At 36.4% G+C, this 12,788-nt stretch overlaps 1 protein-coding gene across 1 annotated transcript; it reads left to right on the top strand.

Moving 5' to 3' along the window:
* Positions 1–3,111: 3,111 nt before the first annotated feature.
* On the top strand, positions 3,112–12,115 carry LOC116016430 (bifunctional aspartokinase/homoserine dehydrogenase 1, chloroplastic-like). Its single transcript, XM_031256686.1, has 18 exons — positions 3,112–3,381; positions 5,266–5,339; positions 5,429–5,803; positions 6,261–6,349; positions 6,448–6,751; positions 6,908–6,960; positions 7,048–7,262; positions 7,378–7,465; positions 7,547–7,660; positions 7,933–8,031; positions 8,430–8,624; positions 9,317–9,399; positions 9,674–9,896; positions 9,987–10,132; positions 10,292–10,427; positions 10,582–10,665; positions 10,751–10,843; positions 11,578–12,115. The coding sequence occupies exons 1-18, from the start codon at positions 3,230–3,232 to the stop codon at positions 11,821–11,823; spliced, it is 2,769 nt and encodes a 922-aa protein (XP_031112546.1). The 5' UTR covers positions 3,112–3,229; the 3' UTR covers positions 11,824–12,115.
* The last annotated feature ends 673 nt before the right edge of the window (positions 12,116–12,788 follow it).

Here is a 12,788-nt window from a genome sequence, read left to right as displayed (position 1 = left end):
ATATAAGATGTGCAAGCTTTTTTTTTTATATTAATAGTGAGATGTATGATTTAAAATGTGTTCTTTATTTGAATCATTTTAGCAAATTAATTATGTTTCATATTTTGTTACGAATATTTTTTTATAAAGGTTTGATGTATTTTAATTTTTCGCTCATATCTAACAATATTTATGGTTATATTTCTAAGTGTTTCATTTTTATTTTTTAAACTATCTCTTTTGTTTTAATCTTGTTGTAAAAATAGCAAAAATGACATTGTGAGTTGCTATTTTGTGGTACAAATATATGTAGAGTCTACTTCCAGTTTGGGTCGGGTCAAAGTGGATTCGGGTTCTTCGTAGTGAGACGAAGAGATTGATATATTTTAAGCTCAAAATGGATAATGGGTGAATGAGGAATTGATTCTCAAAGTAGATCCATTTGAGTTGAAAAATAGAGGTGGAAAGACATGTAAAAAGCACTTGTCCCACATTGGAAAAAGGAGATTTGCACCACTATATATGGTATATACAAGAGTATTTTATTAGAAGAAGTTTGAATTGTATAGCATAGAGACCCTCTTTCACGCGTAGGGGGGTGCAAATCAAATCCCAGAATGAGCGCGGTTATAAATGCTTGTCTATTATGAAGGTTACAGACTAGGTTTTAAACCAGTTTTAATGCCTCTACTCATCTTTCTCCTCCAAAATTTACTGTGTTCAAACCAGCATTCTAGTTCGCCGGACTCACTTGTTTAAGTGCACAAACATTGAGTCAAAGATTATTTTATACTGAGAAACCTAAGCTACAAGATTATTTTATACTGAGGAACCTAAGCTACAACGCTCCAAGCACAGAAACCTAAGCTACAACGCTCCAAGCACCAAAGGAAGGTAGGAAATAAGGTTTTAAGGATAGTGTGGGTATCACACGACCTCAAGCTTACCTTTTACCTTTCGTTCTTGTGCTTGTTACTATTGGGATGTAATCTTTTCATAGGATTATAATCCCTAACAAGCTTAAAACCTTATTTTTTTGATTTCCCGAAGATGAAAACCCCCGAGTTGCCAATAGATGTCAACGTTATTGAATAAGAGGATACAAGCATGTGCTTTTAATGATTCCCATATACACAATGGCTACTATAGTACTGCCGCGCCAAATTGTGAAAACTCTTGAATCTAAGTTTGTTAGATTCTTCTGGGGCACTAGCGATGGAAGACCGAAACGACACTAGGCATCATGGAAAAGATATGCTTACCTTCGAAAGAAGCGGGTTTGGGTATTCGCTGCTTATCGTCAATGCAACATACTTTGTATGCTAAACTCTACTTTAACTTCAAGCAAGGGAGATTACTATGGAGTACTTTCATGCAAACTCGATATTCAGAGGATACTCCCAGAATTTCTAACTCTCCTACTTGGCGACGCATGCAGAAGATGGAAAAATTTGTTGAAGAAAACATAGTTCAAACACACGATACTCTTGTTTGGAAGTCTTCAACATGTAATTTTTCTTTTTCCTCGGCTTATGACTCTCTTCGTCCAAAAGCATGATCAACTCTATCATTAGAGTGTATTTGGGGTGGAGGGATTCCCACAAAAATTTGGTTTTTATGTGGAAACACTTTAGAAGACTTATTCCATTCCCAGATGTGGTAGAACATTTTGAAAAAACTTTTGAGGATCAATTTGCCCATTTTGTCTCGGCGCAAGTGCGAGCTTAGAGCATTGTTTACTTCTTTGCAATTGTGTTGAAAATGTCAAGAACTACTTCAGTGGTGTCTTTGGACTCTCTTTGCTTAATAATTCCTCTATTCTATCAAAATGTCACGCATGGTGGTTATCTTCATCTCCAAACTCGGCAGTAGGCTACACTACGTGTCTCATCCCCAGTCTGGTGCTATGGTTTTTGTGGGTAGCTTACAACGAAACCATCCATGAGGGATCATCCTTCTCTGCCACAGGAACCATTAAAAGAATCAAACGGGAATCTTTGTTAATCTCCATCTCTCGGTAAGTTCGTCGACATCACTCTTCTGATTCCTTTCTGATTCCTTTTTTATTATCTGAAGGCTTCATTGCAAAGTTTGTTGAAACTCCACGAAGAGCAATTACCTGCGTTCAATGGTTCGCGCCGCCTTCTGGTAGTTTAAAACTCAACACAGATGCATTATATTCTTCTTTGCCAACGGCGCAGCGGGCGAAACCAGCCTTATAAACTCAGATGGAAGTCTCATTATTGGACTTTGTTTCCGTTTGGCTTAATCTTCTGCTCTAGAGGTAGAAGCCTTGGCCCTGCGCTTTTTCTTTTACAACAGAGATGTAGAAGATAAATCTCAAACAGGGAAGAAATTGGTGAGGAACCAAAAGTGCGTTTTCCTATGTGAAATTCCAATTATACCCATGATTTAAACGGAGTTTATTGTTATTAACTAATAGAAGGACTAAATTGACTAACGTCTCAATAACCGAGGGATCGAAAGTGTCTAAATTGGAAGATAGGGAGAACATTGCAAATATGCTACTAATTGAGGGACCAAAAGTGCGATTTTCCCAACCATATATCATCATTATTATTACATACTCATAGAGTATCTACATACTTAATGACAAAAAGATGAAATCACCCACCCACTTATATTTACATACTTAAAAACAACTAAAGTTGCTCCGGAAAGGAAAAATGAGCCTAAATTCAGTGCACAAACTCATATAATAATGATAATAATTACCTCACAACAAATTTTAAAATTTGTTAATAAAAATAAAAATTTTGATTTACAATAAAATCTATAACTACTACTAGAAAGTACGCCTTGGTGGAACCCATCTTGTAACCATAAATAGGTAAACTAGTTTTTGCATATAGTTAATCACCAAGAAGACCAATAAACAATTCCTACGTACATTTAATTTTATAATTTCATGATTATCAAGTCAATTGTGATAATGTAGTCATCCCGACCCCCTACCATCCCTAACCACAATTGTGAAAGCCGAATCAGAAAGGATTTGTCGTTAGTGGAATACATGGGGCCTGAACAGCACACTATACATTTGGGAAAATGTTGTGGATCACGTGCTGCGGCGAACGGCAATCTGTGTCTTACAAAGACGCTATAAATAAATGAATCCTCTCTCTCGCCCCCATAGTTTCAACTTTCACGGCTGCCGCCAATTCTTCCGTGTCAAGCCGCTACCCACCTGGGGCTCTGCAAACACTTGAGTTGCACTGCAGAGCCTACAATGGCGTTCTCGTCCTCGATTTCTCCGTGCAAGCTCTCCTCTAAGCCACTGTTGGGAGCCGCCAATGTCCCGCCTAAAACTAAGAAGATGCCCCCCGCCGACATGCACAAGATCTGCCCTTTCTCTGCTCTCCCCCGCTCTGCTTTCTCTAAGTAAGCTCAATAGCAATCAGCAATGCTTTTCTGTGTTTGTGGACTGGTGTGCTTCATTATGCGCGAGTAGATGGCATGCGCACGTTATGTTTGTCAGTTTGTTCATGCGTGGTCATTGAAGTTTCAATATTTACCATTCTAGTCCCGCAAGTATATGATTTTTCTTTTTCATTTATGGTTTTAAAAATAGACTCTTTTTTTTTTAATTGTTTTTTTTATATTCAATAATTGTACGGTGCTAATTTTGGTCGTCAAAATTGTAGTTTTTTCTTTTTTCACACTCCCAGTCGCCCAATGAAAGGCTGAACCTTTAGTTCCAAATGTTTGCTAAGATAAAAAGGAATTGAATCTGAACTCTATTCTTTTCCTTGTGCAAAAACTGGGAATTAGTGATTAGAATATGATGTTAACTTCTTCGCTTGAGTCAAATGAAAATGGGACAATAAAAATTACAATTTTGATAGTAATATGACAGAAAGGCCTATGGAAAATTAAAATTGGTAGATTTTGAAGTCTTGAATTAAAACCTTAAAAACCACTGTAATTGGTATCAAAAGTGGAAGTAAATAAATAAATATATTATTCAAATAAATATAAATATTTATTTATTTATTTATTCTGGTGATAAATTTACTTGCTTAAATTTAGTAGTCAGGACATTTGGATTTATTCAAATTCTATTTCTTTTTTCTTTATTTTTTAAAATTTTAATTTTTTAACTTTTCTATGTTTCCAATATTTTCTCAAATTGTCACCCTGTTTATCAATTTCCATCATTTTCATGCTCATTTGTTTTGTTTTCCATTATAAGTTTGTTTGTTCTTTTTTTTTTTTGGTCCGGAGGGGTGGGGGTTGGGGATTATGTTGTTAATTAGCTATTAGTGTCTTTGGTCAAAATTTTCATGGAAGTTCATACCCAGCATTCTGAATTTCTTATTTGCTATGGAGGCTATGGATTACATAGTTCCTTTTGTGAAAGTCATTACATAAACTCAGGAACTCATCTTAAATCATTAAGAACCAATTGATCACACCGTTGAAGTTTAAATTATCCAAAACATTATTAGATTATTTTTAAATGGACTTAACATAGCTTAATTATTTCACACATATATCCAAGTATCCAACATGTGGGTCTTGAGAACTACATAAGTGATAGTATTAGGGGTTTTAATGACACTGAGTGTTATATTTGACCTCAAAGACTTGTCTTGTTTTATTTAAAACTTAGATATCAACTTTCCATGTCATGTTTCAATGGAGCCTTGGGTTCAGGAAGCAACCTTACATGGTTTATATTTGTATTGAAGTGTTCTTGTTCTGGGAAATTGAGTTAACTGATCTACAATACAGCTAGAAATAAAGTGAAAGTATATTCAGTTTGGATTTTGGAAATCAATGGGATACCACTTGGTTGTGGGGAATATATGTACAGAGAACTCCTAGGGTTGCAAATTTCTGTTATCCTTTCAATGATGATCATATCATTAGAATTTACTAAAAGGAAAAATAAGGGTAATACAACAACAATGTGAGGGCACAATTTCATTAATAGGATGTGGCTATCAAGTAGGGCAATACAATAAGTTGAGCTTAGTGGAATGAGTCTAGTTGAGATGTTTGAACTTAGAAGATGAGTTTAACGTGTGGAAAATTATGAAAGTTAAGTGTGAGTTTCTATAATGTTGACTGCTATTTCTCTATAATGTTCATAAAATCATGTAATTTATACATCCATATATTTTGGCACTATGTATTTAGCTGTAACATAGACATTGACAATGTTCCAGTCTGCAGTAAGAAATTGTGTTTGGTATCAGGGTTATATTTGAATGCAACTCATTGTAGTGCATGCTCATTACTTTCTCATTATTTGATTATCAGACTTGAATTTAATACCCATGGGGGAAGAAGAGAATTATCAAGTTTCAGCATATATTCTGCTATTATTAGCCCAGGTTAGTTTTTACTCAACATTAGTTTTGATTATGTTTTAATTTGTGTAATCATGGGTGCCTTTTATCCATTCATTGTAATGTTTCAACAGAGCGCACTGCTGATGAAACTATAGAGAAAATTCAGCTTCCAAAGGGTGATAGTTGGAGTGTACATAAATTTGGCGGTACCTGTGTGGGAAACTCAGAGAGGATCCGCAATGTTGCAAACGTTATTGTTAAAGACCAATCAGAAAGAAAGCTGGTTGTTGTGTCTGCAATGTCAAAAGTGACGGATATGATGTATGATCTGATTTATAAAGCAGAGTCCAGAGATGACTCATATATAACTGCATTAGATGCTGTTCTTGAAAAATATAAGTTAACAGCAGTAGATCTGCTAGATGGAGATGAGCTTGCTAGTTTTTTATCTAAGCTCCAAGGTGACATCAAAAACCTCAAAGCTATGCTCCGTGCAATATACATTGGTATGTTGTTTGCTCTGTGCTCGCCCCCTATTGCTTCCTCACTAATTGCATATTAAATTATTAATCTAATTTAGTTGAATGAATGTTGCTTTGTAATTTGTATTCACTCTTATTTCCCTTTTTTTGAGGACTGTTGTAAAAAGCAAACAAACTTCATGAACAGGAACTCATAATAGTGTCAGTTACCCAGGATTTTTAACTATGCAATGCAATTTTAAAACCACAAGACCAACTAAATACTTTGGAGTACATTAGTTACCTCCAAGTCTGTTTCCAACATAATCAAAAGGAGAGTAATTCTGCTGTTGTAAGGTTTTCCACCACTTATGTTTTCCCAGACTATTGAATTACAGTTTGTTTTGAGTGCTTCCTTATGCATAATTCATATTGCAAAGTCCACCCTTCCCTTCCAAAGAAAACTTTCTTTATGATTCCTTACTGGTTCATTGTTTTGCAGCTGGTCATGCAACAGAATCTTTTTCAGCTTTTGTTGTAGGCCATGGGGAATTGTGGTCGGCTCATTTATTGTCATGTGTTGTTAGAAAGGTGGGTCCAATTCCAATTGTTGATTTGCCTTTTTGGGGTTGCTCAAACTAAAATTTGTTCCACAATTTGCATCCTAATTTCCTTTTTTATTACTGCAGAATGGAGTGGACTGCAAATGGATGGACACTAGGGAGGTCCTTATTGTGAATCCTTCTGGTGCTAATCAAGTTGATCCTGATTATTTGGAGTCACAAGAAAGACTTGAGAAATGGTACTCTAGGAATCCATCTAAAACAATCATTGCAACTGGCTTTATAGCCAGCACTGCTCAGAACATCCCTACAACTCTGAAAAGGGATGGTAGTGACTTTTCTGCTGCTATTATGGGTGCTCTATTTAAAGCACGCCAAGTAACTATCTGGACAGATGTTGATGGTGTATATAGTGCAGACCCAAGAAAAGGTTTGTCCGTACTTGATTAATCCTATTTGAACTATTTATCATTATAAACTCTTTAGCATCTGTTGGCTAAAAGTTATTTCATTTAATGGTACATGAACTATTGGAATATTAAACATGGGTTCTGCTGCTTACTAAAGAAGTTGCTTATTTGTACAGTTAATGAGGCAGTGATACTGAAGAAATTATCTTATCAAGAAGCTTGGGAAATGGTGATACCATAATAATTTTTCTGGATTTCAAAGTTTTGATACTTCTATCGAAGACTTCTTAACCCCAAAGTTGTCATTTTTGTGCAGTCATACTTTGGTGCCAATGTCTTGCATCCTCGGACAATTGTTCCAGTTATGCAATATGATATTCCGATTGTTATAAAAAATATCTTTAACCTTTCTGCTCCTGGAACAATGATCTGTCGGTCTAATGAGACTGAGTTTGAAGATGGAGAGAAACCAGAATCCCTTGTCAAAGGATTTGCAACAATAGACAATGTGGCACTAGTGAATGTTGAAGGGTAAGAATGTAATTCTAATGTTCTGCTTACTTCTTTTGTTCAAATCTAGTGTAGTGCCAGACTGCCAGTATCTCAAATCTCATTGTATACTGCTACTTGGAAACATCCTGTGTAGAACTGGAATGGTTGGTGTCCCTGGTACAGCTAGTGCAATTTTTAATGCTGTTAAAGATGTTGGAGCTAATGTAATCATGATATCTCAGGTATCATCATCACTATATAATATCTATCTCATTTTTATATATAACTATCATATAAAATCTAACTTAATAGGTGCTATGCAGGCTAGTAGTGAGCATTCTGTATGTTTTGCCGTGCCTGAAAAGGAAGTTAAAGCTGTTGCTGAAGTTTTAGAGTCTAGATTTAAGCAAGCATTGGGTGTTGGGCGAATCTCTCAGGTTTTGTTGCTTCCTAAAATTCCATTATCTGTGTTTGTATTATTATATTTTTCATTTGACATGTTGCCTATTTTGGTTTGTCTGTTATCGAGCATTATATACTGACAAACACTAATACAAGCTTATCCATCAGCTGTGCATTCTTTTATATTTGTTCTTCATCCATATAAATAATATAAAGTTTTCTGGTTTCCTTTATAGCACCTTTCCTCTGTTCAATTTGTGTTTGTATAGTGATGCTTAAATTGCATATTAAATTGAATAATTGTCAGATTGCAGTTATACCAAACTGTAGCATTTTGGCAGCTGTTGGCCAGAAAATGGCAAGTACCCCTGGAGTCAGTTGTACTCTTTTCTCCGCACTTGCAAAGGTTGGAAGTTCATAGCTTCTTTGATTTGTTGTTGTTGTTGTTGTTGTTGTTGTTGTTATTATTATTATGGAGAATTATTTTGTGGAGTATATATACATAAACAAATATGAGTGTGTGCATACACATAGTTCTGCTATGCTGCTATGCTTTATCCTCCATGTCTTGTATGGTCAACAGTTTATCCGTGCTGCAATATTTGCAATACCTTGAAGTTGGATTGATCATAAATGGCTACCCTGGATTGTCTTCTGCGTCTAATATAGTTGACATTTGTTCCTGGAATTAATTCTACTATGATGAGTGCAATATTCTTATTCCCCAAAGGAAGGCTTACTCTATTACTAGTAAAGGGGTGGCATTACCAAACATACTCTTTACAGTCCAATATTATCATGCAGGCTAACATCAATATCCGTGCTATAGCTCAAGGTTGCTCAGAGTACAATATTACAGTAGTTATAAAGCGAGAAGACTGTGTGAAGGCTTTACATGCTGTGCACTCAAGATTTTATTTGTCAAGAACCTCAATTGCGGTGGGCATTATTGGACCTGGGTTGATCGGTGGTACTCTGCTTAACCAGTTCAAGGACCAGGTATATCATTGGAGTTGTATAGGGTTAACTATTTTCTGTATTACTAAAATCTTTTATGGATTATAAGATATTGTTTCTTGATTGATTTGTTACAGTATCTGTAGCTATTTATGGATTATGCTGTTTATGAATTTCGTCCAAGAAAGATTAAGTTTAAGCAATTGTAGGATCTACAACATAGTTCTGCTTGGATTTTACTTCTGCTACTTGCAATGACTTGCTTTCAGATTTCAAATAACTGTAGACTCGTGATTATTGTATTCTCAAAATATTGATCTTATGAGTTGTGCCATTTTCATGTGCAACAAAACCTTAATCTTTAGGTGGTTTGAAATTGTTAAGCGTCCCACATTGAAAAAATAAGAGAGAACATATGGCTTTATAAGGCCATTGGTTAGACTAGCTAATTGATTGGATTCAATATTTTAGTGTGGTTTGGTCCATGTACATTATATTATAACAGAAACGGAGGGATTATGTATGCAGAGTTTATATTGTTGAGGTGATTCAGTTGTGGATTGGCATAATACTATGAAACTTTCTTTACAAAAACCTGATTTCCTTACTTTTTTGAATCCTATTCTTTTCCACCTTTTTTGGGATATCTCTGGACAAGAAGTCATCCTCAATTCTCAAGGATCAATTGCATTAGCTAAATTTGATGCTTGACCTCTTTTGTTTTTCTGTGCCAGACTGCTGTCCTAAAGGAAAAATTTAACATTGATTTGCGTGTTTTGGGTATCATTGGACTGAATACAATGCTATTGAGTGAGAAGTAAGTATTGCATACTCATGGGATCACCTTCTTTTTAAATGCTTAGTAAATCAGTATTGAAGACACTAGCTTTTCGTCAACCATGATGTCTGTCCCTTCAATTTCTCACTGTTTAAAGACTTTTTCTTCTATTGGAACTTTGGAAGCTAAGAAAAACTATCCATCATAGAGAAACTAAATAGCGAGATGCATTCCTAAAATTTGCAATGTACTACTAGGAGAGTTGAAATTGAGTCTAACTTTGATGAAATAACATCCTTCTTAATGCTTGTAGGGGTATAGACTTGTCAAGTTGGACTGACCTGCTAAAGGAAGGGGAAAAGCCTGACTTAGAGAAGTTCGTTCAGCATGTGAGTGAAAATCACTTCATACCAAATACTGTTTTGGTAGACTGTACAGCAGACCCTTACATTGCAAGCCACTACTATGAGTGGTTGCATAGAGGAATACATGTGATCACGCCTAATAAAAAAGCAAATTCAGGACCCCTTGATAAGGTAAAGTACTACACTTTCTTGCTGTCCTGTTACACAAGTGGAAACATTCTCAAGATCCTTCGTTGAATTTTCTTTCTATATCAAATTCAGTACTTGAAGCTGAGAGATTTGCAACGCCAATCATATACACATTACTTTTATGAGGCCACTGTTGGAGCAGGTCTTCCAATTATTAGCACCTTACGTGGCCTGCTGGAAACTGGGGACAAGATATTGAAGATTGAGGGCATATTCAGGCTAGTAATACTTTGCTTATTTACCTATTCTTGAGACTCGGGTCACCTTAATGTTGGTCCAATTTCTCAAATTGGTAGTGTACATATCTGCAGCATCAACTGGTGTGAAAACTTAGTAGTTTTGTATACTGTCGTTTGATGCATTGCTTCATTTTGCAGTGGAACTCTTAGCTACATATTCACCAACTTCATTGGGGAACGAGCTTTCAGTGAGGTGGTGAAGGAGGCAAAAGACGCGGGTTTTACAGAACCAGACCCAAGGGATGACTTGTCTGGAACAGATGTTGGCAGAAAGGTATGAGGCAGTGAAAGTTATTGATCATGTCTACATTGGGGGTGGAATCACTTAAGCTGCTATTCATCTGCATTCTTGCATAGAACTGATACAAATGATATGTTGTCAATTGTGCTCAATATTTGTTTATAGATTGGCTTCCTCCTACTTGTAGGTTGTAATTCTAGCTAGAGAATGTGGTTTGAAGCTAGAACTTTCTGATTTACCTGTTCAGAGCCTTGTTCCAGAAAAATTACAGGTGAGTGCTCTAGGGTAATTTTTTGGCATTTGGAGTCAAGTCCATTTTTCCTCTCTTGAAGTTTTTTACCAATTAATTACTCCAGGCTAGTGCATCAGCTGAGGACTTTATGCAGCAGCTGCCAAAATTTGATCAATACATGACTAAACAAAGAATGGAAGCTGAAAATGCAGGGGAGGTGAGTTTTCCAACATGTAATTTAAGGCTCATCATCTAAACAGGCCAATATGGTAAGTATGGTGTCTCCTTAGGTGGTCCCGAGACATACCATATCCATATGACCATATATATATAGGGCCGGGTTCTAGTGCGGCAGACTCCTCCCATGCGGATGTGTGGCCGTCTGTGGTGTTCTAAGTGTTGGTCTATGGTGCACTACGGGCTGATCTGTGGTGCACCACCAAATGCTGGTACCGTGGTAACATTTTAGTAATTTCAATGATATGCTGGTGTATTTAGATATGTTTGATGGTGCTTTGATTTCAATGAACCGTCAACCGTTCCTGTGTGCACCACAGATCAGCATTTGGCGGTGCACCATAGAGCACTACTAAATGCACCACAAATGGCAGCACATCTGCACGGGAGGAGTCTGCCGCACTTGATCCAGATTATATATATATATATATATATCAAGTCTGCTATTGTCATTGATGATGGCTCTAAAGTGGATCTGAAAGGGTTAAAAGAAATTTATATTTGGCTCTATTTCAGAATCCATGATACTAAGTTCTAGCATACATGGCACCATTGCACCAATGGTTAGCATTAGGAATACTTTATTTGCATCTTTATACTACAAACTTTCTGCTTTGTCTCACTCTGAGCTCTTAAGCCTAGCGGCAACCCCACAGTAAGCTGCGTAATTGCATCTTTGTTCTTGCATGGCATTTAATGAGGTTTATCCATCAGGTTTTGAGATATGTCGGGATAGTGGACGTGGCCAACGAAAGAGGGAGCGTAGAACTGCAAAGATACAAGAAAGACCACCCATTCGCTCAACTCTCAGGGTCTGATAACATCATTGCATTCACAACCGAAAGGTACTCCAAGCAGCCTCTGATCGTACGCGGCCCTGGAGCCGGTGCTGAAGTTACTGCCGGTGGGGTGTTCAATGACATTCTGCGACTCGCCTCCTATCTTGGTGCTCCCTCATAACTCATAGGTTCAGGGAGCTGGTGGTGTGTTTTTCGTGGCGTTTTAGCCTTAAATTTGCAGGGCATAGCAGCATTTGTAGTGACTAGCTTAGTGAGTGGTTAGCTGAGCCTCTGAGTTGTGCTAATAATGTGTGCCTTTTCAGTAGCTCCTCTTGTTTTCTTTTTCTGCAAACTATTATCTTTCTATGTTCTGTAAGAACTATCTTCAGTTCCCATAAATTTCATGCGATTGGGCATGTGCAAAATTTGTAGGCATTGGGTTAATTATATTAGAGCATTAGAATTTTTCTTTAACACCTGAGAATTTGGAATAGATTGATAATGAAATGACGTAAAGCAAGAATAAATTACAATTGAAATAGCATTCTAAAACGAGAGACGTAATTTAAGAATAATTGTTGAGGACAACTATGCTTGGAGGCTCCAATTACGAAAGCAAGGACAAAGGTATTTTATAGAGTTGTGAGTGGCCTTATTAAAAGAGTAAGGGCATCCTTATATGTGGTTTTTTCATGGGATAATATCAAAATTTTGCCAACAAAGCAGGTGAGAGAATAGGAGAGAGAATGCTTGTGTTTCATCTACAAGCTTTGGTTCATAGAACATTAAATGCCTGACATTTCTTTTCCTTTAATATGGATGCTGTGCGCGTCATGCGCGCAGCAGCCGATGCGGGCGCGTACACCTGAGGCACGCCTGACAACTATGTTTAATTTTTTTTTTTTAAACTTATATTTGTTTTATTTTTTTTTCTTTTCCCACATTTTCTCTTTTTTAATCACACTTACAAAAACTCCTCAAATACCGCAAAATAACTTCATTGATATGGATGCTCAGAGCATCCTTATCAATGGAGTTTATTCACGGTTTTTTAGAAGTTTTTTGTAAGTGTGATTAGGAAAGAGAAAATGGAGAGTGATGAAAAAAACAAAACAAAATTGATTTAAAAAAAAAAAAAAAAAAAAA

Source organism: Ipomoea triloba, chromosome 4, assembly GCF_003576645.1.
Source record: "Ipomoea triloba cultivar NCNSP0323 chromosome 4, ASM357664v1".
NCBI classification, from domain to species: domain Eukaryota; kingdom Viridiplantae; phylum Streptophyta; class Magnoliopsida; order Solanales; family Convolvulaceae; genus Ipomoea; species Ipomoea triloba.
This window is presented reverse-complemented; position numbering and strand designations above follow the sequence as displayed.